The sequence below is a fragment of the Scleropages formosus genome, chromosome 15 (assembly GCF_900964775.1).
Source record: "Scleropages formosus chromosome 15, fSclFor1.1, whole genome shotgun sequence".
Classification (NCBI taxonomy): Eukaryota; Metazoa; Chordata; class Actinopteri; order Osteoglossiformes; family Osteoglossidae; genus Scleropages; species Scleropages formosus.
In genome coordinates this window covers 5,392-32,836 of record NC_041820.1, presented here as the reverse complement: position 1 = coordinate 32,836, position 27,445 = coordinate 5,392, and the positions used below count along the sequence as shown (strand labels likewise).

Genomic DNA, 27,445 nt, shown 5'->3' with positions numbered 1-27,445 from the left:
TCTCCTCCTGCTGTAATACCCTTGATCAAGGTACCTCACTCTGAACTGATTTAAATTAAAAGTAGATTAAAAATGACCCTGCTGAACAAACTCAGTTAATGGACAAACACATGGTGGGGGGGGCTCTGAGTTCTTTGGGCTCTTGGTCATAACTCTTTCTTTTGCTTGGATTTCATGTCCCTTATGGCTCTAAACTAGATCCTCCCCTTGACACTAACTGGAGAAAAAGGAAAGATCAACACACCTTATCCAGTTACCGATAAAATTAAACTGAGTTTTAACCATCTCAGAATCAACTTTGGTCCACTCACCTCACTCAGTTTGTTAACTGTTTATCCAAACCAGGGTCATGACAGTCCAAAGCCTATCCCAGAAGGACATGACCACTCGAGCTAAACACGGTGAGCCATTTGCCTTTGTGCAGTATTTCTGTGCAGCAGTACTCTGTCCATCTGTGTTTTACCATAGTACCGATTCTGCTCCGTCATTCATTAAGTGAAGAGAGGTAGGAACAGCTGCTCAGAAGCCCGATCCTCCATGTCTGTAAACGTATCACGCATGAAATGAGTCCAAAGTGCACTGAAATAAAAGACAACGATTAGCGTGTTAAAAATATATATTTTAACGTTAACAGGACAGGTGATTCCGTAAATGCTTCAGGAAGAGCACAGGGAAAGTGAGCACGAGGCTCTGGTGGTTTTACCCCTACAGTCCATGAGCAAAGGCTCCAACCACAGCTTCCCTGTCACTCAACGCGCTGCTGCCATCGGTGGTCCTAACGGTTCAGAACGGAGCCGTTCCTCCCTCCGGGGCTCAGCCGCGCCGCCGGCGTACCACCATCACACGCGAGTCTGTTCTGAGAGCATCCAGAGAGCTCACGTACCGCACGTGAACTGTGTACCGCAGGACCTTCTGTGTAAGTTACAAGTGCGAACACGAGTGTCTCTACCGGTCCGAGCCCTTCAGTCGGACGCCTCCTCGTCGGCATTGGCTGATGGTGCCGTGGAGCTCAGCCGCCCCCCCGCCAGGTGCACCTCGCGGACCGTGAGGATGCGTGTGAGCATTCCCTCCAGCGTGTCGCCTTCCAGTGGCTGGGTGGAGAACCACAGCGGGCTGCTGGGCACACAGGAGCGCTCAGGCTGCAGGTAGAAGAGGTCCGATCGCTGCTTCACTGCATCGGAGCTGCAAAAGCAAAACATGAGTTGGAGGACAAGATCTTAGAGTAGTGGGACAGGACATAACAAGGGATGGAGGAAAGTGGACCAAAGAAGGGACACGGGCATTTAGACCAGGGGGTCCAACCGTTTTTGGCCAAGTTATGGTGAACAAGTTCGAAAGCAATGTGCAAAAAGCACAGTATGTTACGAACGGAATCTTAAATGAATAAAGTGAAAAATTTTTTGTTTTATTTAAGATGAGGTGTGTGCAATCTACGAGTATTATCAATAACTCAGCAGAACGTACAGTATTCATGGCACGTACAATATATATATTTAAGATCATTTCACAAGTATTCTTGTAGGTGACATAGCAGGTAACACAGTCGACACATCTCATTTAGAAATTTTCCAAACTTTATCAGCAAAACTCCAACACTTCATTGATTAAAGCAGGAAAAACTGCACATTGTTTCATTACTAATCTGTGAAGGTTAATGAGTTGCAAACCAAAGACTGGAAATACCTTGTAAACTGAAGATTTCTACTGGTTTGTTGAATCATACAGGAAAAAAAAAAGTCTTTGCTGTTTATTTTACAACATTTGTAAGAGCAAATCAGCTCAAAACAAGTGAATATTTTCTTTTGATTTAAAATTCAATAAGTTTGGCAAAGTGGAATTTTAAAAGTAGTGACTGAGAAATAAGGTGTACGGCTAACAGTGGAGGTGCAGTTGAGTTTTATGTACAGGTACAGGTATGAGGCACTTATGGGAGGTAGATGTAGATGTACAGGTACAAGTAGAAGTACAGGTACACCACTGACACGCACCACTTGGAGAGGTAGAACTCGTAGAGTCTGACAGGACATCGCAGGGGATTCTCTGTGTTCTCTGGCATCTCCATCACCACCTCCTCCTCCTCTTCCTCCACAATCATCTTCCTCTTGGCAGGCAAAGCTGGAATCACTGTGGACACACAAGGCCCCGCTGCTACACGTACACATGCATGTGCGCATGCACACACACAGACACACGCAGCATCAACTTCTCACCACGAGACCGAGTGCTACGTGGCAGCCGAAAGCGCAGGCAGCTCGTCTTGCCCCCGCGGCCGGTCCTGGTGGAGCGCGTGATACGGGCGAAGGAGAGTCGGCGGTGCTGGATGATGCTCTTCAGCTGGAAGATCTTGGTGCTGAAGAAGAGCAGTGTGTTGAGCAGCACCATGGGGGAGTACGCCCCCAACTGCTTGCACTCCCACAAGAACTCCTCCTGCACCCGGGACCGCAGGCCGCCTGGGACACAAGGGCACGGTCACACCGTACCGCACACAGGGAGAGCGGAGGCGTGTGTGTGCGTGCATGTCTCACCTCCAGGCAACAGAGCAGGTCTCCAGTCCTTCAGCATCCTGGTGATCTCCAGAGTGAACCTGCTGTAGAAGAGGTCGGTGAAGATGTTCTCTATGCGTCCGTTCTCAAACAGGTACTGCGAGGGCAGAGAGGACACGGTTGGTACGGCGTAAGGCCCAGCAAGTTGTGTGGCGCAAAGTGACCGTGTGGAACAGGTGATGGTACCTGCTGGATGCCCAGGCACAGGTACAAGATGCTGTCGGGGCTGTATGCCTCACCACCGGGCCGCCGCACGTGATGGACGAAGCGACACAGACCGTAGCGGAGCTCCACTGAGCTGCACTGCAGAACGTCCTCATTGAGAGCCACCGGTCGCCCTTGGACACACACACAGCACACGTTACTGTCCAACAGTGTCCCCGTAGTGTCTTGAGCGGTCCAACCTTTACACCAGACCAATGAGCCGCTCCTCTTACTGTCACTAGAAGATCCTGCATGAAGGACTCAGGGACGAGTCTCAGCCCAATGTCTGTACAGCAGCGGACCACACACCTATGTGTGTGTGAGCGAGTGAGAAAGACACTTACTGCCCACTTTTGGCTGCTCTCTCTCCAGCTGTCTGGCTCTACTCTGCACCCAGGACCTCCACGCATTTACGCCGTATGTGTGGTGCAGCTTCGAACCTCCAGCAGGGGGCAACGCCACTCGTGCCACACCTGCCTCCACCACACAGGCTGCTCGCTTCCGCCCCTGGGGCAAAACAAGACAATCCATTGCACCTCCCACAGAACACACGCTGTACACACTGGTGTTTACAGGGTGTCTCTAAGACAAAGGTCAGCTGCAGGTTCCAGTGCTCACAGGACATCGACAGACACGGATAAACACATGGATGAGCAGACTGGATGGGACTTGGCTTGAGCAGATGCTGAGACAAACCCGTTTCCGTGGAGGAAACCCATCCCTTGGCCTCCTACGCCCTCGATGCCTGGAGGTCAGACTGTGGTCCATCGGACTGTACAACTCTGAAAACATACGTTTTTGACAAACTTAGTGTGAAGGTCACTCAGTGCTGGACGGAGACTTGGAGCCTCACTCACTCTGATGGAGATTAAGTGTATCAGTCACTCAACGGCAGGCGGAGACAAAGCGTGGTCACTCGGCTGCTGGAGGCCACACACTCACCGAGGGGGAAGTCGGCCTCCAGGTCCAGCATTGCAGGAGCAGTGGGCTTCGCTGAAGGAGCACATGTGTGTGCAGTGGGCGGGGCCTCCTTTCCCGGGCTGTGCAGGGTCGACACAGATTCCAACTCCAGGTCCGCGCTGTAGCTGCTCCCCTGGTCTGAGCAGCGCAGAGAGACGTTTTAACGATGTTCTCAAACCAGCGGAACCATCCTCTTTTCAAGTGCACTTTCTGTGTTCATGTTCCGTGTGAAAGTTGACCGCGTTCCGGTACCTTCACGAGCGAGTGGTTTGCCCCTCTCGTCATCTTTCTCGACGACCTCTGGGGGGGCGCCGTCCTTCATCTCCACAGTGCCAGTGAGCCCGGGGGTCACACACAGCGGCACAGGCACCTAACCCACACAGACACAGAGACAACATGCAAACTCCACATTGACTGAGTGGGAGTCGAACCCACGTCCTCTCGTACTACCCAGGCGCTATGAGACAACAGCGCTATTCCCTGCGCCACCGTGCTGCCCGCACTGTCTCCCAGTGTTATTTTGACGATAACAAGTGTGTGCTAAATTACATAAAACTGGGGGGTGCTGATGGGAAGGACGACGGAGGAGGAGAACAAGTGATACCAGGCGGTGAGCAATACAGGCAGATGCGTGTAGAGCGAGGCGCCGTACCGGCAGAGGCAGCCCCAGGGGAACAGGCATGTACCGCGTGTACAGGTGCAGCGGCAAAGGGATGAAAACGGGAACAGGAACCGGCAGAAGGATCAGCTTCATCTTCTTGTCTTCATCTGGGGACAGAGCACAGTGTGTGCGCGAACAGATTTCTACACGTTCCCCGTCTGCGCGTCCGTGCTCAGCTCGTTACCCGTCTGTGTGTCCGCGCTCTGCATGTGAGGTTTACACACAGTTCCCTTGTTCTGAGTGACGGGTCTGCACTGCAGGGCTTTGTTCTTCAGCGTCCTGCGTGAAGCCAGCGGAGGTGGCATGGTGTCTGTCTGGGTGCTCGCCTGGCAACACAACGATCGCCAGTGACACACCCACACGCAAACACGTGAACAGGTAGCTACACGGACTAACCGTTTACTCACATCGCCGCTGGTCTTCGGCTGGGCACGTGCGGCGGGAACGGAGCCTACAGACCAGAAGGAAGAAGACAATGATTGAGGAAAAAGGACTGTCATGAAGACACACTGTGTGGAAGGCGTGTCCAAGACCTGCCACATGTACATGCACACTGCACATGTGATTCCAATGACAAGTGCACCTAAGGATGACTGTTTGTGCCGTGGGGTTGGCACTGGAGGACATGCAAGCTGGCTGGCTGCTGCTTGCTGCCTCTTGGCATGTCTCATGTCTCCTTCCCACACACTGCGCTACTGACGTGTTCCTTAACACGGCTGCCTGGCAGCTGTTTTGGCAAATTCCTTCTAAAGTCCTCACATGTTCGTTTGGACCCTGCTGCCCATGAAGCGAGGGCAACACGTGAAGAAGCAGAACTTTCCAATGGTGTTAAGGTTCGAGTTGTGACAACTGCGGTGTGTGAAGAAAATGCGGCTGTACTGCTGGTACCGTGGAGACTTTGGAAACTCCGAGAGGGGTGTGCTCTTTACGGAGAAGCTTGAGAGAGGCAGAGAGGGCAGTTCTCTCTCTCCAAGTTACATTTACATTACATTTATTTTCTCCAAAGTGACTTACAGCGGTAAGCTACCTACAATTACTGTATTTACCCACTTATATAGCTTTTTTTTTTGTGTGATGTCAACAAACCTCTAACTGCTGGCACTGCTATTAGGTCTTGATTTCTACTTTTAAGCTCTTGAAATAACCATGGTGTCAATGATGCAGGATGATGTCATGTGTCCTGCTGAGGGAGCTGTACGGGAAGAGTGTCACTGGAGCATTTTAAAATGAGCACGACTACAACTCAGTCGATGAAGGGACACAGCCAAGTTAGAGGACTTAATTCAACCTGTGTGCATATCCATGTTTACATTTACTCATTTAGCTGATGCTTTTCTCCAAAGCAACTTACAGTGTTGAGATTACAATTACTTGCCCATTTATACAGGTAGGTAATTTTTTTTTACTGAAGCAATTTAGGGTTAGTACCTTGCTCAAGGGTACTACAGCTGGAGGGGAGGCTTGAACCTGCGACCTTTGGGCCCAAAGGCAGTAGCACTAACCGCTACACTACCAGCTGTCCCACGTATGATGTATGTCTGTGTGCTAACGCATTCACACATGTATAGCACATGCCAGATTTAGTGAGCAGTGAAGTAACTCTGAAAGCCGATTACCCTGCAAGGCAGTGTTGGCTGTAACATAGGGCTGCCTCATGGGGGCGCTGGCGAGCGACACAACACTGGCAATGACTGGTGTGGTGTCCTTCGTCACTAACGAGAGCCCTGTTTCTTTGGAGCGATCAAAGGACATGGAGGTGAGGGCAGGACGTCCAGCTGTGGAGGGCTGTGCGGGGACCGCGGACACGGTGCCTGGGCTCGCCATAGAAACTGGAACAAGGACAGAGGGTTACAAAAGATGAAATGCTTGCTTCCAAAAATTAATTTCCTCTGTTTAAAGTGTCTTGTTATTAGCATAACTGAGTGTCACAAGCACGAGTGGATGTCAGATCATTAGAGGCACTAAAAGGCGCCAAGAGCCAAGTCAGCAAATGGGACGCATTTCCCAGGAGGGGCCCTACTGCTGTGTCGACGGGTCACGAAAGTGTGGCTGCAGTACATTGTAAGAGATCATCTAGGAGCTATTGTATACAGGTGCCCAAGAGAAACAGTAACACACCCAGCGATGGCGCTGGGGAGTCCTGGGCCTGTTGGCGAGAGCAGAAGAGCAGCATGCAGCGCAGGTCGCAGAAGTGCTTCACGATGCCCAGCCACCGGAGTGACTCGCTGAGATGCCCCTGACGCGAGCACTGGTCACACCTGGCCATCTGACACACAAGAGCGCAGCCTCAGAAGTCACAGCGACACGCCTGTGTATTGCTGTGGCAACGCCCCAGGAGCACTGCGGACACGCGGAGTGTGGGGTGCTCACCTGGTAGAAGAGCACGGTGTAGCGAGACATACAATCTTCCTGGCAGAACTCCTCGAGTTTCCCTCCAAAGTGACTGTGGATCATCTTTGTACTCATATTGGTGCAAAAGGCACAGGTTCGACACGGGCTCCCACAGCGCTTGGACACGTCGTGTTTGTATAGCAGCTTACAGCCTGCAACACACAGAAAGAGGAGGATGCTGGAAGTGGGGGGGGGGGGGGGGGGGGGGTTGCTGGAAGTGTGTGTGGGGGGGCACCTACCTTCGCTGCAAAAGGCTCGCTCCACGTGGTCGAACTTCACCATGTCCTTGAGCACCTTGTTGATGTTGCAGTATTCACAGCGCGCCGTCACACAGTTCACCATCCTGAACTCTTCACAACACGTCTTCCCACAGAACAGCACCATTCGGCCCTAACACACACACAAAAACAAACAGAGGCATGCAGATACACACACTGCAAACTGCAATTCAATCTGCTCTTTCCAACACAGTACAAGCAACTGGCTGCTCTGCTCCTGTGCATCAGTGGGACTCAGACATTTACTAACTTCCTGCTCAGAGGATGTAGTGCACAATGAAAACACACCGATATCGATGACAAAGTGGTCCAAGTGCAGAGGATGACCAGTCAATACCTTAAATTGGAAGAGCTCCGGTTTTGACGCGAAGAGACAGTGACATTGCCTGCAGGTGATTTTTACAAGCCCATGAGCCACAGAAGGCAGAGCTTGGTTAGGGGTGTGTCCACAAGGTATGGCCTGGTTTGGGACTTGTCTGTAGATAAGAGTTGGGGCCGGTTTAGGGCCTTGTCCTTGGGACAGGAGCTGGGCCTTGTCAGGAACACCTTTTGGCACTTGTTTAGGTGCCTGTGCCCATAGTAGAGAAGATATGGCCTGGTTGGGAACATTTTCTTGAGAAAGGGGTGGGGCCTGTTTGGGGGCATGTCCTTGGGATGAGCCACAGGATGACGGCAGGCCCTGAAGTGGCTCACAATGCAGAGGTAACCCTGCGGCTCTTGGCAGAGCATGAGTGGAGCTGCTGTGGACGGAGGCGCCGTGGACGGACCCAGCAGACACTGTGGCGGAGATTTCGAAAGCTGCAGTGCCAGCGGCTGAGGAAGGAGCAGTGAGCTGCGGGGTCACCTTGAACACTGCCTGCAAGCGGTAACAAGGACAGTGTCCCTCAGTTTCCGCCTTTGTCACATAGCTTGGCTGCACTTTACCTCCCTACACCCGTTCACATTTCTGTCTGGCTTCGTTGACCCACACTGCCACGGTCCCATCTTCTGTGTCATGCGTACCTGGAAGCTGACGGCACATGTGTATGAGCAGAAGTTGAGCAGGGAGCCGTCTGTCATGGGCAGGTGGTACTGCGGAACGGCCAACGCGTGGCAGTGATGACAGGGGAAGGACACACCTGTGTGACACATTGCACTGTGACAGATGCAGCAAGTGTGTGCGTGTGTGTCACTGCTGCATTGCAGCGCATCTATTTGTGTGTGGGAATTTGAATTGAAGCATGTCTATTGGCTAGTTAGTAGCCATTTTTACAACAGATAACGTGTGTGTTGTGTGCTGGCATACCGCTACGGGCTCACACGTGACCCGTGTTACCTGACAGACTGATCCACTGCTGGCCGGCACTCAGGCAGTTGGGGGAGCAGTACAGTTGGATGCTGCCCTGTACGGATGAGTGTTCCAGCATGTCCGGGAGGCTCCGCACGATGTGGCAGTGGGCACACGGAGCCGCCTTGGTGCTCCTCTGGTGGTAAACAGACAGTCGTGCTGTCAGCAGGGGGCACTGTGCACTGTTTTGTACATAGATGTGGGTGGAGGGTCACCTGCTTATACACTGTGACACAGGCAGGGCTGCAGAACTTCTGGGTGGTGCCCTCCATCTGCAGCACGCAGCTGGGGGCGCTACCACCGTAGCAGTACCCTCCACACGTCTCGCAGCAGTTCATGGTGAGCTTGTTGTTGGAGCGGAAGCGTGAAAAGCAGCTGTCACTGCACAGCTTGTGCACCGTACCCTGGTAGCTGACCTCATGGCGAACCTGAGACACACAGCTGTGTGGGACTTTGGAGAAGAAAAGCATCCTGGGACTCCGTACAAGAAACAAAGACACAGTGGAACCTGCACATCCCATACGCCCCCTTTTCCGACCCCTTTCCATCACTCACAACGGCCGTTTTAGTGCACACACTGCAAGTGATTGCGACCCCCGAGCTGGACGTGGCAGTGAAGAAGGAGAGGCAGCCGGGGCTGCAGAAGTCCTTCAAGGTTCCCACGGCATCCACGGGTGCGCTGATCACATCCTTCGGGTTCCCGATCTCCCTGGTCAAGGGTCACATCGGGGTGAGAAACACACCAGAAGACTTGGGAGAAATACTGCTGCATGTGACAGGAAGCTGTGCTCTGGCTCACTGGAGACAGTGGTGGCACCTCTTCCTTGGGGTCCGTGCGGCTGGGGGCAGATTGTAGCCCGTCAAGCACACAGTGGAACAGAAGAGCTGGGAGGAGCCCTTGCGCTGGAAAGCTGTCTGGCCCTTCTGCAGGACCTTGGAGCAGCCAGAGCAGGAGGCCTGCGGAGTACCGCGGGGGGGGCTGCTGCTGGAGACAGGGGGGGGGTTTGATGCCTCCAGGGGGGTGGATCGCATTGCTACTGCAGCTAGAGGGGAGAAAGAGTGCACTGAATACAGGAAGCCAGCAAGCAGCAGTTACACACGCGGGTACATTGAAGTCACGGACTGTCTCTCACACTCACACTCTCTCTCTCTCACACTCACACACTTTCTGAACTGCTTGTCCCACACGAGGTCGCGGGGAACGGGAGCCTAACCCGGCAACTCAGGGCGTAAGGCTGGAGGGGGAGGGGACACACCCAGGATGGGATGCCAGTCCATCGCAAGGCACCCCAAGCGGGTCTCGAACCACAGACCCACCAGAGAGTAGGACCTAGTCCACCCCACTGCGCCACCATGCCCTCCCATGGAGACTTATTTTTAATTTAAAAAAGAAATAGAATAAGAAAGAAGAAATAAATGTACTTTCCGTTACATCTGTCTCCGTCTTCTCAGTACTTTTGGAATTTAGTGTTTTAATCTGGCTAGGCCTCTCTGCTTTCCCTAATGCCACCACAACCCTACTAGGACAAGCGGAATAGAAAATGGATGGATGGATATTTTAAACTTCTCTTACAATTAATCGACCCTAAAGGCTGTATGGGACACATATTCACCTAGATGTCACAAGGGCGTTGCCATCTTTGTCAAAGGATGTCAGACTCAGCGGACATCAAGTAAATAAAGTAACAAGGTAGAGCACATTAGGTAACAAGCTGTGCTTTCTAACCAGAAGTCCAGCAAGTGCATTTCTAGCAGATACACTCTGATGCGAACAAACGCACGCACGCACGCACCCTTACTTCCTGAGATGGTAGAGCAAGAGGACCCTTGCACAGAGAACACAGAGCAGATCCTTAGCTCCTCTGAAGTCTTGTGTTGCTGGATCACCTGCAAGGCAGGAGCAGAAGAGCACAGAGTCACTGCTGAGACTCAACATCTTTGTGAGGTTCTCAACACACCAGTCACTGTGTGCTACAAACACGTACATCTATAAACACACGTCCAGCTATGAACAGTAACGGGAGTGAAGAGGCTGTGCTGTGTTCACAACGAGGCCATTACACCTTTATCACACAGCTGTGTGAGTTGCAACCCCACACTAACCTCTGGAGACCTGGGCTCTTCTTTAATGACTTTCGGCTGGGGCTGCGAAGAAAGGGCAAACTCATACTCCTCATCGACTACTTCTTCCTTGATGGTCAGACAAGGGTAGGTCTCCTCCACACCCAGCAGAGGATCCTCGCGAAGCTCCCCCTGGTGTTTAAGGCAGGAGTTACAGGCTGAATTACACAAAGCACAGTAGTTTTAGTTTACTGCCATCACCAGGTACTTCCTAACCTGACAGCCTGGCCACTCCTATGTGTAACCATGTGTTAATGAGGTAAGTTTAGCAGAGTTTTACTACCTTTGCGACTAAAACAATTACTCCTGTTTACTGGCAAATTTCTGACAAGAAAAGAATATCAAATTCAGTTCAGATGTATTAATTTAGCTGATGCTTTTTCCCAAAGGGACTTGTGAGATTATTCTGCTTAAAACCATTTATACAGCTGGTAAATTTTACTGGAGCAGTTTAGGGCAAGTACCTTGCTCAAGGGCAACACAAGTAGAGGTGGGGCTTGAACCTGCAACCTTTGGGATCAAAGACAACAGCTCTAAGTGCTACACTACCAGCTGCCCCTAATTTACTTTGGTGCAACACTCTGCCCCAGAGGACTTAACACATTAGGGTGCAAAACATGCACAAAAGCACAAAAAAACAAGCTGCATCTGTTTTAACAGAAGCAATTAATTGTGTGGGGAAAATCCAGAGGGAAAAAATAATCGTCTTGTGTTGACACAGTGTTTGTCAAGGGGCGGCGACACTCACTGCTGTCCCACCGACTAGCTGTCCGCTGGCTGGAGCCTCAGCGCTGTTGCGCTCTTCTCCATCTGTAAGCACGTGTCATCACAGAAAACCATGAGCAGTAAAGAGCATTCAGCTGAGGTCCCCTGCTGGGGTGAACCATTCCACACATCTACTTTGGGTGGATGTTATACAGCTGTATTTCACATCAGGTTTTACCATTAAACAGGTGTACATCATGTTCCATGCACTGCAAACGCCACTCCAGGTTTACTGCCACGAGCGAGAACTTACCCCAGCACTGCGCCACATCTGGCCCACCTGCTCTGGCTGAAGATGTGCGCTGTGGGTCCGTCCCTGCAGGTGTGACAGAGAAGCAGGTGTTTGCAGATGATGCCTGAAAGGTGGCTTATAACAGTGTAGAAAAATAAACACAGACACCTTCACTGATGCATGAAATACAACGGCAATTTAGGGTGGTGACTGCGATGCGATGTGGACAAGTCCAAACACTTTCTGGGTTCGACACAGTGACCATGCAGGAAACAAGTCCAAACAGGTCCTTGTCACTCACCTGTTCCCGCTGTACCGGCCCAACTGCGGTGAAGCTTTGTTGCTGCTGGCTCAGGTGGCAGTTGATGCGCTTGTTGGTGTGCGTTCTGTCGGCTGTCGCTCTGTACCGTGTCCACAGCATGTCGAGTACGGCCCGGTAGCATGTCCTCGGCACGCTGGTTATCGCAACTTTGTGTGCTGGTAGCCTGTTGACCATCACTCCACAGTGTGTGTGCAGTGTGTCCAAGACCAGTGGACACAGTTTCTGCAGAATACTGGTTATTGCAGCGTTGCGTGTCGGTGGCGTGTTCACTACCACTCAGTAACATGTGCAAGGGAGGATGTCCACTGTTATTTTGTAGCGTGGCCGAAGGATGTTGACTCTCGCTCCATACTGAGTCCGCTCTGTGTTTGTTATGCTGCGTTCTACTTTGACTCTCATTTGACTGTGTGTTGGCAGCATGTCGACTGCTGCTCCACAACATGCCAAAAGTTTGCCCGGAAACATTCTCTGGGCTGTCTGTGGCGTTTTGGATACTGGTCTGTTGCGTGCAACTGGTGTGTTGACTCTCACTCCTTAGCGTATCTATGTCATGTTGACAGTCACTCCTTGGCGGGTCTGTACCCTGTCGACACTCACTCCTTAGTGTATCTGTGTCATGTTGACTATAACTCTTTAACGTGTCTGTATTGTGTTGATTATCACTCCTTAGCATGTCTGTGTCTTCCTGAGTATCACTCCTTAGCACGTCTGCGTCGTGTCGACTGTCACTTCTTAGCATGTCTGCGGTACCCAGCACACTGACAGAGACTTGAGTCTTACTGCTGAGTGTGTGAGCAACCTGCTGACTTTCATTGCGTAGTGTTTCCGTGCTCCACTCCTCATCATCAGCTCCAAACACAGGAACTCCGTCCAACTCCTCTTCACCATCCTCTTCAAGGAAGGTGGGCTCAGAGGTCATGGCATTATCACTTGTCTGCTCCACACCTCCACCTGATGGAAGAAAACATCACAGAGTGTGCGGAGCAGGGCGCTCGCCTCCCCCCCCCCGCTGTGAACGGGTCCTTACCTTCATGCACAAGTTCACCAACACCTCCCTCTGGGTTCAGGTGCTGCAAGGACAGGAAAAAACCTTGAGTTCAACAGCAGGAAGATGACAGCCCTCTTTGGAACTTCACATCCTCCAGCATAGAGCTGGAACTGAACCACTGACACAAAAGAGCCCAAATTTAAGTGAAAATGTGAGTTTGTTCAACTGTAGCTTCAATTATACTTATCATTTGAAGAAAAATGTTACAGTGGTAGAGATGAAGCGGACTTCAACTGCAAGGCTGTGAGTTCAGATTTCCCAGAGAGGAACAAATCCTTCAAGACTGAACATTTTTGTCCTAACTGTATTTCTTCTGCGTGAAAGTGAGAAAGAGGAAGGCTCTTTTGTGTCAGTGGTGCAGTTCAACCAACACCTGTTTAAGTTTGCATCATATTTGCGCTGGAGGATCACCATTTAGGCTGTCGTGTTCACGCAACTTTGCTTTGTCACTGCAGTATCCTGGAAAGCATTCCTACTGTGCAAATTTGTGTATAGATCCAGGTAATTTGTTACCTGGTAACTTGTCCGCTGTCTAGTTATTGGTTCATTTATTTATTTACTTGCAGTTCCGTCAGTGTACTCCAAAAATGCTGCGTACTGTAAACTGTGTGTCACTAAGGCGTTTAGAACAATTGTACCACCCCTTTTTGTTTGTCCTAATCACGGAGTATTTTTGCTTTTCGCCTCTCAGTCAATGTAAATTTTTTACATTCACATTATAGCAGGCGACGCGTAGCGGAAGTGCTGGCGGAAGCCTCGTGGCGAGAAGATCCAGGGTGCAAAGACAAGGGAGTCTCCTTGTGGGGGTCCACTGCTACCAGGTCAATTGTGCCGTCAGGATCATGTTTTGGAAGGGATCATGTGCTGAAAACGTTCGACATTAAAGTTGTCTGCAGTAACAAACTAAGTACTTTCAATGTCATCAGAGACTCAAACGCTCCCACTACTACACCTTACTGTATCCCTGTCTATCAAACCCTCTGTCCTGCTTCAATTTCTCCATGGGATTCTGGAACTCCCAGTCTGCGGTGAGAAAGACTGACTTCATACCAGCCTACGCCCCCCCATCTCTCAGTGGACCTCCTGGTCCAAACTGAAACCTGGATCACCTCGGACAACACAGCCACACTCACGGCTCTCTCCACTAACACATCCGTCGTCACTCTGGCAGAGGCGGAGGCATAGGCTGCTCATCTCTCCCCGGTGGAAATATTCTGTTCTCCTTCTCCACCACCATGACCTGTCCTCCTTTCAGTGGCATGTTGTCCCTATCACTGCCCTGATCACACACACTGCGGTTGTTCTCTATAGTCTTTGCAGCCGCTTCCTGGATGACCCCGACATCTTGCTGAGCTCTGGTCAACACTCTGCTGACCGTCCTGGGTGACTTCAATCTGCATGTCGAGGACATTCATGCAAGTGGCCTTCTGTCGCTCCTGCGGTCCTTCGACCTTTGACCTCTCCCTGCCCCAGTCGCTCGCTACTCACAAAGCCAGGAATCACCTTGAGTTTGCCTTCTCTCGTAACTGTGGCTGTCCCGTCCTCTCTGATCCTCCGCTGCACGTCCCTGATAATTTCTTCATCATTACTACTACCCCCTCTCTGGCTTCTGTACCGATTGTCACCTTCCACAGCAACCTAAAATCGCTCTCCTCTGCCGTACTGTCCCCTCTCCTTCCTGCTGTACATTTCTCTGATCTGTCCAGAGACAATGCTACTAATGTCTTCCTCTCAGCTCTACCTTCTTCTCTAGACTCTCTCTGTCCTCTAACATCCAAACCAGATACCCCAGTTCCACCCCATGGCCCTCTGATGTACAAAGTAGCAACAGGACCAAACTCCTCCAGGCTGCAGAACAACGATGGTGGCAATCAAAGATCCTCATGGACCTGGATGTGTACAAGGATCTCCTGGTGACCTTCCACTTTGCTGCTTCCTTCTTCAGCTAAAACCATCTTCTTCCACAACAAACTACAGTCTGCACTTAACAAACCACACAGGCTCTTGTAATCCCTACTCAGCCCTCCTTCTCTTCCTCTTCCCTCCTCCCTCACCACAGATGATTTTGCCTTGTACTTCAAAGACACAGTCAACTGGATCGTGGACAAGTTCTTGGAATCCACCCTGCCTGATCATGCCGGACCTCTCCGCAAAGTCTCATTCTCCACATTTTGACCCCGGTCAGAAACTGAAATCGTTTTTTTAAAACACCAGTACACAGTTTTTCCTTCAGTTTACAAACACAACTGGGACTGTTCATAATTTGATTTGTTCGTTAGTCATTTCCACCACTAACTCACAATGAATGTGAAAAGACAAATATTCCTTTGATATATGTACATCATCATGTTTGCTACGAGCTGCTATAATAACGTATAACTGGAAGCCACAGATGGAACACATCTGCCGTGAGCTGAGGTGATACCGCCAGGTGGGACATATATTATCATGCCATGGTGATGCTGGACACTCCAGGCGGAACACCTCTGCTACGGTGATCATGTTGTTGGACATGATTCCAGGTGGTGGAACACATGATGATCTGGTGATGGCGGACACTCCAGCCCAGGTGGAACACATCTGTAAGCTGGATGGAAATGGAAATATAGGGCCACACTGTCGCACCTGGCAGCGCTCCGTCTCGGACTCCGCCATGATGTTCCCCGCCGTCCGTGGGATCCGAGCTGCCGTCGAAGCTCCGCCGCCGGCACTTCCCGCCGAGACCAACCGCGGCCCGTCGTCGTGGAGCGGCCGGTTCCCGAGAAGCCGCGGAGGTGAGCAGCGCCTCGATGCGTTCGAATCCCGCCCTACGCTTCGCTCGCGCTCGGTGCCGCGTACGAGGATGACCAGTGTCCGCGGTCCATCGTCTTGCGCTTTGTCCACGCGCGCGAGCGCGCCTCGCTGCGCACGCGAGCGGCCTCTCGTGCCGAAGGGCGGAGGGCGCGGTGGCGTTCGTCACGTCACGTCAAGCGCAGCTCAACTGCTGCGCGCTCGGCGTTCAGGCCGAAAGTGCAGCATAGGCTGCAGGGACGATGGAACGGGGTAAAGAAAAAACGATGTAAGGCGATGTTTGCTTGAGGAGGAGACTAGTGACTTTAAATTTTTAGTAAAAAGCAGACTTTAGTCAATAACTCGTAACGCAAAAGTATTAAATACATAATTTAATAGAGCACAGTATTAACAATTCTGTGTATTTTGGCAAATAATAGCGGTGTAATTGATTACGTAGAACTTCGAATTTGTGATATTACAACAGCAGACAATGGATGGATGGCCTGGCTTTAACCTAAAAAACGTACAAGACAAAGCCACATTTATAAAGATAAATATACCGTATAACCCTATTTAACTTATTTTAAACGTGCTTTTATTAGGTAGTGCAGCAAGTAGCGCTGCCGCTTCACACAGCCTGGGCAGTTTAGACATAGGTTAAAATCCTATTCAGTCTGTGTGGACGTCCTCCCAGTGCTCTGATTTCCTCCCACAGCCCAAAGACACGTGTTTTGGGTAACTGTTTTGTGTGTGTGTGTGTGTGTTCTGTGATGGATCGGCATCCCATCCAGGGTCCATAGCTTCTTTCCTTGCATCTGTCCAGTAATTCCAGGACAGGCTGCTCTGAACTGCCACGACCCAGCTAAGGACAGGTGCTGGGGGGGGGAAGACTACTGAATGTGTCTCAGAACTCACTCCTTTCACACTCACTTCTAGCATGATCTCTAAGTGTATTTCGGGCCATAGCTGCGGTGTTCGCCAGTGCTGTGTGTTCACATGGGGCCCTGCCTGTCATCGGTATTAAAGGCAGGGCCTGTGCTAGAGGGATGCTGGGGTGGGTGCTGCCATCCCCAGGTTTTCACTGTGACCCCCTAGTGCAGTCTTTCATAACCTGATTAACTAAAAGTGCCCCCCCCAACCCCCTGTCAAAGGGGTCTAGAACCAGGGATGACTGGAGGAACATGAATTTCTTGATACTGACATGGTAACATAAGGAAGAAATACACCTTAGAGAACATTAGTTAGGTAGCATAGTAGTTAAGGTTGTTGATGCTACTCAAAAGACCCAACATCAAATCCCACCTCCTACTGTTGAACCCTTCATCAAGGCATGTATCCTGAACTAATACAGTAAAAATTACTCACTTGTATAAATAATTGGGGTAGCTGGTAGCATAGTGGTTACAGCTGCTGCCTTTGGACCCACAGGTTCAAATTACACCTCTGAGCAAAGTACTTGTTCCAGTAAAATTACCCAGCTGTATGAATGGGTAAATTGCTGTAGGTGGATTAATATTGTAAACTGCCTTTGAGAAAATGTCAATTAAAGGAACGTAGGTAAATCAACATCAGTAGTGTAACACCATAGTTTGGAGGAAAGTGCCACAAAAAGAAAGTCAACTGTCACACTTGCGTTTCCCCCCCCTTTCTTTCTCTTCTTCTTCCCCTCATAGTTCTAAGTGCTGCATAGGAGGGCACCTATAGCTGGTTCTGTGTACTCCAGCCTCAGGGCTTGATCCCATGCAGCAGTGCCCCCCCCACGTTTATCACCGTACATCACAATATGATCAATGGTAAATCAGAAACATGCTGCTGCAGGCCAGGTGGCTTTCACAGGAACATTACACATGTTAACAAGTTTAATTTTATTTAAACCAGTAGTAAAACATTTCCTAAGTGGTGGAATTGTAACTCCATGAAAACATCACAATACATAAGACTTCAAAGGGTCAGAAAAACTCATTTACCTTATGTTTTGCATTAAGACTGAAAAGTGATATTTAAAATTGGGGGAAAAAAAAAAAAAAAAAAAAACTTTAATAAAAACACCATTAGTGACTGTGTAGCTGCTGAGAAGCAAAATCCAATGTCCAGGCTGATGTCTTTTGACATCCATGGTCCCTCGTTATTGCGGCCCTCCAGGACCACAGGCTTGACCGTGACCGGTCCCCCCCATTGCATCACTGTGTCTTGCTCTTAGAGCCCCGGCCCTGGATGGCCAGAAGCAGCAGGAGCCCCAGGAAGAGGGCTGCCAGGCAGCAGGTAAGCAGAGGCTCCTTCAGCTTCAGCAGAGTGAATATGGCCACTGCAGGGGGACAGTGTGCGTTAAGCATAGACAGTGGACAGATGGACGTGCACACATAGGTCCAGGTCACAGGACCACCATCTGTCTGATCACTGAGGGGATCGACCCAACACTGTCAGTCAGCTGGTGCCCCACAGGAGCACTCAGCCCTTCCAGCAGCTGCACGGTGCACACGGCTCACCCATCATGACCACGGAGAGGACCAGGTTGCTGATCTCCTGCAAGATTCTGGGACCAAACGCCAGCAGAAGCCCGGCCACGAGCTCGGTCCAGCCTGTGAGGGCCAGGTACAGCTCTGGGTCAGGCTGCAGGCCCATGATGCGCAGGGGGAACACGGAGGAGAACAGCACGAACTTGGAGCGCTGTGCAAGACAGACTTGGGCATTACCATGGCAACAATGAACTAATGAATCAGTTATAAAGTGTTTTTAAGCACATATCTGGATCCCCAGGTCGCAAGTTCGATTCCCACCTCAGACTGTAGTACCCTTGTACAAGGTACTTACCAGTAAAATTACCCAGCTGTATAAATGGGGAAATGACTTGTAATAACCCTAACCTTAAGATTAAGTTCTTTTGGAGAAAAGACTCAGCTAAATGACAGGGGGTGCGGTGGCGCAGTGGGTTGGACCACAGTCCTGCTCTCCAGTGGGTCTGGGGTTCGAGTCCCGCTTGGGGTGCCTTGCGACGGACTGGCGTCCCGTCCTGGGTGTGTCCCCTCCCCCTCCGGCCTTACGCCCTGTGTTACCGGGTTGGCTCCGGTTCCCCGTGACCCTGTATGGGACAAGCGGTTCTGAAAATGTGTGTGTGTGTGTGTGTGTGTGTGTGACTCAGCTAAATGAATAAATGTAAATGTTTGTATGACATGACTGTCTGTGTTTGCACTTTCACCTGTAACCTGAATGTTACTGGTTCCAGCCCCACTCACCTGTAGTGCTGTAACCTCTTGAACAGTGAGGGTAGGTACCTGAACTCATCAGGCGGTAAAAACACGGGGGTCTGATGTTGTGTACGTAGATTCACTGAGAGAAGGACAACTACCGCAGTAAAAGGGTCGAACGCAGCAAGTCGGCCTGGATAAGTGTGAATTAATGGAAATGAATTTATAATAAATAATACTGAATCCAAATGTGTCACCAATCAGGAATTTCATGATACGTCTTAACTTGTACACGGTACTTGTACCTCGGACAATGAACCTGAAACGGGAAGTTTGTCCACGGGAGGAAGGAGCAAGCGCGTCTGAATTTTTGCGGGAAACTGAAAGCATTAACTTTTATCGCTTAAGGATCATCTGAAAAAGAAGTTTTAAATAATTTCCGGCTCCAGACGCCATAGTAGTATAACAGAATTACGGCAAAATAGTGAAAAACAATCCAACAAAAAGCGGGTAAACCCGAGTTTTCTCCTCAGATCAGCACCACCACCGCGCGCGCAGAACTGAACTCGCGTTCGAAAAGCGCGCGCTGAGCCCCTGAAGCTGCTATTAACCTTTAACTCTGAGCACGAGCCGAACGCCTCACCATGTGTCCGTACACCTCCTCCGAAATCCTGTCGGTCAGTTTCACCGCACCCGCTGCGGCGAACAGCAGACCCAGAAGAACACGGAGACTCGAGTAAATCAGCGCCATTATGGAACTGAGTGGGCAGGGTGAGGCGGGAACACCGGAATGAAGCAGCACCATTTTCAAACTGAATGGGCGGGGCGAACGACACCAGGGGGCGGGAACACTGGAACGAAGCAGCGCCGTTTAGCATTGAATGGGCGGGGCGAACGACGCCAGTGGGCGGGAACACTGAAACGAAGCAGCACCGTTTTAGCATTAAATGGGCGGGGCGAACGATGCCAGTGGGCGGTGCAGGAAAATACAGCAAAAAATCGTACCCGCAAGATACGCCCATTCGTGCTTCGAAATCGGACTTTATGGAGTTTTCTTTTTAACAGCCTTACTCTAGCTTTCAAAACATTTGTTTCTTACAAGGGGAGCGCGGTGGCGCAGTGGGTTGGACCAGGTCCTGCTCTTCAGTAGGTCTGCGGTTCGAGTCCCGCTTGGGGTGCCTTGCGACGGACTGGCGTCCCGTCCTGGGTGTGTCCCCTCCCCCTCCGGCCTTACGCCCTGTGTTGCCGGGTAGGCTCCGTGACCCCGTATGGGACAAGCGGTTCTGAAAATGTGTGTGTGTGTTTCTTACAAGTCTGAATTTAGATTTTAAGCGCCCCCCAACAGACGAGTAGCGGGAGACGTTTACATTTATTTTATTCATTTGGCAATTTTCTCACACACACACACACACACACACACACACACACACACACTTGCTGAAGCCGCTGGTCCCAAGCAGGGTCGCGGCGAGCCGGAGCCTATCCCGGCACCGCAGGGCGCAGGGTTGACGGGGGAGGGGACGCATCCAGGACGGGACGGGAGGCGGGACTTGAACCCCAGACCCACCAGAGAGCAGGACTCGGCCAAACCCGCTGCGCCACCGCACTCCCTCCTCGGCAATTTTCTCCATAGTGCAATTTAGTATTTAGCTGATTCCTTTATGCAATCAGTCTATAAGTTTCCTTCAGCATCTTTTTGCTGTCAAATCCCATCTTCATATAAAGGCGCACTGTCACACTTAGCAACACATAAAGTTTATGATAAACTTCCACATAATGAAACGTGTAATACAACTTTTTGTTGTTTTTCTAAGTAAAGGAATCGCCCGGTATACAGACGTACAGGTTTTTGGTATGATAGCCTGAGGAAAGTTGTACTTAAGTTCGATAAACAGGCCAGCTGCTCCTGGCATTAGGTACGTTTTCCCATGTTTAACACTTTTCCTCGATGATGTAGAGATCATGAGCCAAGTAGGTAGACTTTTCAACAATGTATGATGCACTGTATTTGCATTGTTTTTCAAGTTGTTTTCAAGCTTTTTTTTGCACACACTCTACATTTACAATCTCCTAAGTGCTTGATAAATATCTGTTTGTCATGCTTAAGTTCTTTAATAATTGAAAAGCCTATATACAGCTACTTGTGTAATGTACACTGATTTATACCTTGGTATGTGACACACTGACTGTACTCAAAAATTACCACCCGATATAACTGCTGGACAAAAAGTATTTGCAGTAAATTACGACAATGTTTAAAAATGGAAAACGCAGGCAGAAAGTCACTAAGGTGTTAAGAACTGCAGTAACTGAAAAATGGACCAAAAACAAATGGATCAAAGAGCTCCAAAATTACTTCAAAACAGAATAAAAAGTTTAATTTTTCCATTGAGGAGATGCATTTCTGTAAAGCAACTTACAGCATTAATGTCTTTGCCATTTTTACTCTGTCACATCAGGGTAATTACCATGCTGAGGGTTACTACTGCAGCAGGAGGCAGAATTTGAAACCAGGTCCTTTGAGTGATTTTACATTCACTTTTATTCATGTAGCTGACGCTTTTCTTCAAAGCGACTGACAATGTAAAGGTTACTATTATTTACCCATTTATATAGCTAGGTAATTCTACTGGAGCAATTTAGGGTAAGTACCTTGCTCAAGGGTACTACAGACAGAGGTGAGAATCAAACCTACGACCTTTAGATACATTTATCACAAAATCACCTTTAAGACTGAACTTTACAGAAAAATAAGCCGCTGGCTATAAAACAAATCTCTCATCATCACTAAACACCTACAGAATTACACAATCTATTATACATCACTGACCAGCGAGCAAATATGTAGTATTTGCAGGTCTCTGGACAAGATTTTCAAACCAGTCACCAGCTTCTAATTACTTCATTATTTTTATTACTTTTATTACTCTGTTTATAGACTAAAACAAGTTAATTCTATCCATTAAAACATAAGCCAGTCAATTAGACATCCATTTAGTTGTACATGAGAACGCTTGACCAACAGTAGTGTTTCCTGCATTTGTGCTTGTGCGTCGTTGCACGTCAAAGATGAGCTGTATTTTAGTGTCTCCACATGTCACTCAGCTGGGGACTCCTTATTGCTGCACGCTGTCTCACTGTCACCTCTTTGCAGTGATCGCAGGTACAGCTGATGCAGGTGTTCCGCCCAAACCTCCGCCTCCTCGGCCCCCTCACACCATCGCTGCCAGGCAGGGGGCACGGCCTCAATGCCGTAGTGCGCTCCGGCTATGGCTCCAGCCATGCAGGCGATAGTGTCCGTGTCACCCCCCAGAGCCAGACAGTACGCCACCGTCCTCTCAAAGCCTCCATAACAGTCCGGCAGTCCGGGTTGTGGTTCGAGGCAGTGCAGCACACAAAAGATGGCAGTGGGGACAGAATGCAGGGCTGCGATGCCATTCCCTAAACACAGAAGATGAGACAGAAAGACTGAGCTTCAAACAGAGTGACTGGCACTAGCCATGTTGACCCGTGCGTGCGTGCGTGCGTGCGTACGAACCCAGCTCTGACGTAACCTCCTCAATGCTCACACTGCTCCTCTCCATGAACTCTTTCACCCGCCGTAGGCGAGTGCAAAATGGAAACTCCGGCTCGTTGAGTCTGCAGGATGGAGACAGAGAGAGAGAAATTTATCAAAAGCCACTAGCGGATGATATAAAAAAAATTATTTCAAAATCGGGGGGGAGCATCCACGGATATTCATTGTATTTACACATATTCAGTCCCTACACCCAAGCAAAAGCGCTGTGCCCTTTGACCTCTGGCTGCTTGTTGGTCGTACTTATAAGGAACCATCATCTAAAGTCTGTACATTCTCAATTTTTACCTCAGTGTGATGGAAGAGGCTCCCTGTGTCCCTCAATGCTGCTTAATCTTCCCAGATTCAAGAAGGATCTGAAACCCATCTCCCTGAGAGCAAATTTCTTACTGACAGCTCCACAGATTAGTCCAGCACCATCTACTATGATTAACTATGTATTTGCTATTTAAATGTCATTTCTATAAAAGTTACTGAAGGGATGTGAACCAGCAACATGATGGTGTGAGACACACAACCTGTGTGTTCATCGTCCTGTGTCTTTGTCTGAAGCTCTTTTTGTCTGTCTGTTCTCTCAGCTCTACAACACTTTGGAGAAAAGCGAAATAAATACATTTAAACTTAAAAGAAAGCCAGGAAGCTTTGACTGGGTGACAGACAGTTGTTCAGCAGGTTCAGTGTGGTATCCTCTGCAGGCAGAGGATGGTAAAGAACTCACGCGCGTGCATCACTAAAGGCTTGGTCCTCAGCCTCAATGTCCTCCATCTCTGAGATGAGACTGTTGATGAAGGCCTGGGGAACTTCTAGTGCCCCTTGCAAGGCTAAGTGCACCGCCAAGGCCTGCAGCACTGCCCCGTTATAGCCGAGAGAGCAGTAATGGGTGAGCATGGCGCCCAGGCGAGAGTACTGTACGGGAGAGGCGGGAGTAGGGGAGTATAGGATGAGATCAGGAATGATAGCGGGCACGTGGCACAGGGTTCACACTTTTGTGATCCACGGCCAAGTCACCTTCTTGACTTGGGCAGGGTCGCTGAAGGCCAGAGCAAAAGGAGCGGATCTCATTGCGCCTCCATTGCCGAAAGAGCCCCGACCGCCGAACTGGGCGCGCGCCGGCTGGAAGACATCGCTGAGACGGGGAGAGGCAAGCTTTTGCAGGACCTGCACCACACCTGAGCCGTAGCCCCGCCCTGGAGCGCTCCGGTACTCTTCGGCGAACCTGCAAGAGCCACAGCTCAGCGCAGGTCCTGACGACAGGCATTCTATTGCTCACGGCCCCCCAGGGTTCACCTGTCATACCTGCGAGCCAAGTCCTGCTGGTCAAACACTCCGCGGGTCAGGAGGGACTGGACCACACAGCGTGTCATTGCTGTGTCATCACTGTACTGCAGGATCCCTGGGAGAAACAGAGATACCCAAAGAACTCACTCAGTTCTCAATCACAACTGCTGAATCTTTGTCCACATTTAAGAAGGGTCTGAAAACTCACCTTTTCCAGACTCACTTCGTTCATGATCTCTTAAGCTCACGTATGGTGTAAATGTTCATGCACCGTAACTTTATGCTCATGCCCGGATAAGCCTTTACACAGCTGTTACTCTTGTATTGGACGTAAACGTTTGTGTACCCAAAAAAAAAAAAAAAAAAATTGTATGAGGGTGATCAGGGTTAGTCTATCCTTAGTTTTATGCACCTACTCGTGTGATGAACATTGGTGCATTAGTGGAAAAAGCAAACTACTTAATCACACATGTCTGCAACTATGACTCTTTCTCCTAATGTAATGAACACATTGTATTTCATTGTACTGGCAAAAAGCATGCCATCTGCTAAATTAATACATGTGTTTATTTAGGGATTAGGGTTTATTATCACTGCCAACCTGGAAGCCAGTTATTTAACAGTTAAATAGATTATCGCTCAGTTATTTCTTGTTGATCATGGTCTCCCGGGCCGATACCAACCCTCCATGCTGATGATGGAAGCTGATTGGACTCGACGTGCCAATGCAAACTGGGACTAACTTATCTGCATTTAGCAACAATGTTACAAAAGTGCTACGTGAAAAGGAAGGAAGAGTTTTCGGGGAAGCGCAACACACAGTAATAATAATAATTTCAGTGATGATAATACAACAACATTGAATTGTGACAACGTATCGGGTGGGGGGCCCTGCCGCGTCAACCAGGGTCCGGATAGATACTTAGCGAATGCGATGCTACTTTGTGTTCTCGATGATCGATCGGCGTCGCGCGCACCTTCACCGCGCTCCTCGCGCTCCAGCGCACTCAAGTGCTGTAGCACGCGCTCCAGCGGGACCTCCTCGGCGCCCTCGAACTCCCCGCCCACGCAGTCGCCCAGGACGGCGCCCACGAGCGCGCCTCGGAAACGCGAGAGGAGAGCGGGACCTCCGGCTCGCAGGCGCAGCCCAGCCGCCGCCGCCGCCATGGGCCCTGAGGTCCGGTCCGGTCCGGTCCGGTCCGGTCCGGTCCGGCACTACACGGCACGACTCCGATCCGCTCGCAGACAAAACGGCACCGCCTCTTCTCTTGTACTTAGTTCAAGGGCCGCGTTTATTCTTCCCGTTTCTCTGCCCACTTCCTGCTGAAGGCGGAAGTAGCTCGTGAAATGAATGTGAGGAATGCTGTCGCCCCCCTGGTGGAGAAACCGCTGCAGCGCTTGGACGTGGCGGGAATGTGACGTCATTTACAGTTGGGGGGGGGGACACTGTAATCAGAATCAGAACGAGCTTCATTGCCAAGTATGTTCACACATACAAGGAATTTGTCTTGCTGTCAGAAACTTCCACAGCACAGACAGAATGACAGTGACAAGACAGATGAGAAGATTGAATATGTGAATATAAAGGATAAAAAATATAAAGTACACAATATACAAAAAATAGTCACTAGACATTATATGTATGTACAGGTATGTTCTATACAAATGTAAGGGAATGTGAGTAAGACATATGATGTGATAAATAGATATAAATATAAATAGCATCATGTATTGTACTGGTTTACTCTCTGCATGGGGGGCGCGGTGGTGCAGTGGGTTGGACTGGGTCCTGCTCTCTATCAACGGCAGGAGGCATTTCCGAGGCCTCGCGTCGCCTCCCGTGCGCGCGCACGTCACCCTCGGGGTAAGAGGCTCTCCAGCCTCAGGCTGCACACCGGGGCGTCGCCTTCAGCTCGTGCAAAAGCGGCTGATTAGTGGGTCTGGGGTTCGAGTCCTGCTTGGGGTGCCTTGCGGCGGACTGACGTCCCGTCCTGGGTGTGTCCCCTCCTCCTCTGGCCTTACGTCCTGTGTTGCCGGGTAGGCTCCGGTTCCCCGCAACCCTGTATGGGACAAGCGGTTCTGAAAGTGTGTGGGTGTGGGTGTGGGGTTTACTCTCTAGGAGGGATTTAGCTGTTCATGAGGTAGATGACCCGAGGAAAGAAACCTTTCTTGTACCTGGCTGTCCTGGTGCTCAGTGCTCTGTAGCTTGTAGCACTGTAGCTTGACACATTGTTAAAAAACAATAATAATCCAGTGGCTGAATGGCCTGCTAGATCACATTTATCTTACACTTTTAAGTTATTTAGCCATTTATACAGCTGATAATGTTACCAGAACAATTTTTAGAGGAAATACCTTGTCCAAGGCTATTACAGCTAGAAGGGGATTCAAACCTGCAACCTTTTGGGCTAAAGGCAGCAGCATTAACTACTATGCTACCAGCAGGATTCCGGGAGGCATTTTAACCACGTATCATTTTACTGAACCTTTTTTAATGCATGTTTTCGGATTTTTAACATTTCAGGCTGACTCTGCGTATTGATTAAAAAAGAACACACACACACACACGACAGTGGTAAATAAAAGTGACTGAACAACATTATTTCTAACATACTTGTTCAAATGTGGTATTTGTTCCCCTTTGGCTTCCAGATTGTTGGCAGGGATAATAAAAACATGTCTTAATTCACTTGTAGTAGTGTACATTTCGGAGTCAAAATTAACTGAACCCCTGTGTCCTTCCTACTGAAACCCTAAGTGCTCCAAACTTTTTTAGCTATCAGTGTTGAAATTATTCCCTCCGTGAACCGCCACCTTACCGTGGTGGAGGGGTTTGAGTGCCTGAATGAGTCCAGGAGCTATGTTGTCTGGGGCTATATGCCCCTGGTAGGGTCTCCCATGGCAGACAGGTCCTGGATGACAGACGAGACAAAGCGCGGTTCAAAAACCCCTTATGACGGAAAAATCGAGGCTTTCGTTTACCCCGCCCGGTATGGGGTCACCGGGGCCCCACCCTAGAGCCAGGCCTGGGGGGGGGGCTCGCATGCGAGCGCCTGGTGGCCAGGTCTATGCCCACGGGGCCTGGCCGGGCTCAGCCCGAAGCCATGACGTGGAGCCGCTCTTCGGTGGGCTCACCACCTGCCGGAGAAACCGTAAGGGGCTGGTGCGTTGTGATTTGGGCGGTGGTCGGGGCCGAGTGCCCGGCCGACCCAAACCTCGGGCGCCAACTCTGGTTTTTGGGACTTGGAATGTCACCTCACTGGCGGGGAAGGAGCCTGAGCTGGTGCGGGAAGTCGAGAGATACCGTCTAGATATAGTCGGGCTCACTTCCACTCACAGCTTGGGTTCTGGAACCACTCTCCTCGATCGGGGGTGGACTCTCCACTATTCTGGCGTTGCCCAAGGTGAGAGGCGGCGGGCTGGTGTGGGCTTATTAATAGACCCCCAGTTCAGCCGCCATGTGTTGGAGTCTACCCCGGTGAATGAGAGGGTCGTCTCCCTACGCCTTCGGGTCAGGGAACGGTCTCTCACTGTCGTTTGTGCTTATGCGCCTAGCGGCAGTGTAGAGTACCCGGCCTTTTTAGAGTCCCTGGGGGGCGTGCTGGAAAGCGCTCCCACTGGGGACTCTGTCGTTCTACTGGGGGACTTTAACGCCCACGTGGGCAGCGACAGTGATACCTGGAGGGGCGTGATTGGGAGGAACGGCCTCCCTGATCTGAACCCGAGCGGTGAGTTGTTATTGGATTTCTGTGCTAGTCGCGGTTTATCCATAACGAACACC

The 27,445-nt window shown here is 50.2% G+C and overlaps 3 protein-coding genes across 5 annotated transcripts; all 3 read right to left on the bottom strand.

The window, feature by feature from the left end:
• Window positions 1-598: 598 nt before the first annotated feature.
• LOC108931299 (zinc finger MYM-type protein 4-like) lies at window positions 599-15,768 on the bottom strand. Of its 3 annotated transcripts, none has more exons than XM_029258382.1 (29): window positions 15,478-15,768; window positions 12,832-12,874; window positions 11,784-12,755; window positions 11,504-11,566; window positions 11,234-11,295; window positions 10,468-10,617; window positions 10,158-10,251; window positions 9,164-9,407; window positions 8,920-9,073; window positions 8,580-8,792; window positions 8,353-8,500; window positions 8,040-8,155; window positions 7,375-7,893; window positions 6,999-7,149; window positions 6,739-6,911; window positions 6,487-6,634; window positions 5,985-6,197; window positions 4,776-4,819; window positions 4,553-4,694; window positions 4,360-4,475; window positions 3,960-4,077; window positions 3,690-3,845; window positions 3,444-3,529; window positions 3,092-3,254; window positions 2,730-2,881; window positions 2,526-2,640; window positions 2,211-2,450; window positions 1,989-2,124; window positions 599-1,182 (listed from the first exon to the last, which is right to left on the bottom strand). In XM_029258382.1, the coding sequence occupies exons 1-29, from the start codon at window positions 15,505-15,507 to the stop codon at window positions 963-965; spliced, it is 5,181 nt and encodes a 1,726-aa protein (XP_029114215.1). In that variant the 5' UTR covers window positions 15,508-15,768; the 3' UTR covers window positions 599-962. The 3 variants fall into 3 exon arrangements, with proteins under 3 accessions (XP_029114215.1, XP_029114216.1, XP_029114217.1); XM_029258383.1 differs by having other exon boundaries at window positions 10,164-10,251; XM_029258384.1 differs by lacking the exons at window positions 599-1,182; window positions 1,989-2,124 and having other exon boundaries at window positions 2,244-2,350.
• A 1,704-nt stretch (window positions 15,769-17,472) lies between these two features.
• On the bottom strand, window positions 17,473-19,600 carry LOC108931288 (transmembrane protein 35B-like). The gene is made up of 3 exons (XM_018746961.2): window positions 19,453-19,600; window positions 18,111-18,291; window positions 17,473-17,929 (listed from the first exon to the last, which is right to left on the bottom strand). Exons 1-3 carry the CDS (start codon window positions 19,558-19,560, stop codon window positions 17,805-17,807), a joined length of 414 nt encoding a protein of 137 aa, XP_018602477.2. The 5' UTR covers window positions 19,561-19,600; the 3' UTR covers window positions 17,473-17,804.
• A 1,847-nt stretch (window positions 19,601-21,447) lies between these two features.
• On the bottom strand, window positions 21,448-24,992 carry adprs (ADP-ribosylserine hydrolase). Its single transcript, XM_018746941.2, has 6 exons — window positions 24,642-24,992; window positions 23,683-23,779; window positions 23,395-23,602; window positions 23,105-23,292; window positions 22,348-22,448; window positions 21,448-22,250 (listed from the first exon to the last, which is right to left on the bottom strand). The coding sequence occupies exons 1-6, from the start codon at window positions 24,829-24,831 to the stop codon at window positions 21,907-21,909; spliced, it is 1,128 nt and encodes a 375-aa protein (XP_018602457.2). The 5' UTR covers window positions 24,832-24,992; the 3' UTR covers window positions 21,448-21,906.
• Window positions 24,993-27,445: the final 2,453 nt, after the last annotated feature.

Bases quoted from the DNA above. Each gene is read 5' to 3' on its own strand.
- LOC108931299 (XM_029258382.1), bottom strand. From the start codon at position 15,507: ATGGCGGAGTCCGAGACGGAGCGCTGCCAG. The intron at 12,875-15,477 runs GTGCGACAGTGT...CTGTCCTTGCAG, and splicing joins CCGAGACGGAGCGCTGCCAG to CACCTGAACCCAGAGGGAGG. The intron at 8,156-8,352 runs GTAACACGGGTC...TGTGTCACACAG, and splicing joins GCAGTGGATCAGTCTGTCAG to GTGTGTCCTTCCCCTGTCAT.
- adprs (XM_018746941.2), bottom strand. From the start codon at position 24,831: ATGGCGGCGGCGGCGGCTGGGCTGCGCCTGCGAGCCGGAGGTCCCGCT. The intron at 23,603-23,682 runs GTATGACAGGTG...TGGCTCTTGCAG, and splicing joins CAGCAGGACTTGGCTCGCAG to GTTCGCCGAAGAGTACCGGA. The intron at 23,293-23,394 runs GTGACTTGGCCG...TCTCCCGTACAG, and splicing joins ACCCTGCCCAAGTCAAGAAG to TACTCTCGCCTGGGCGCCAT.
- LOC108931288 (XM_018746961.2), bottom strand. From the start codon at position 19,560: ATGGCGCTGATTTACTCGAGTCTCCGTGTTCTTCTGGGTCTGCTGTTC. The intron at 18,292-19,452 runs GTGAGGCGTTCG...TGTCTTGCACAG, and splicing joins AGGAGGTGTACGGACACATG to CGCTCCAAGTTCGTGCTGTT. The intron at 17,930-18,110 runs GTGAGCCGTGTG...GTCCCCCTGCAG, and splicing joins CCTCTCCGTGGTCATGATGG to TGGCCATATTCACTCTGCTG.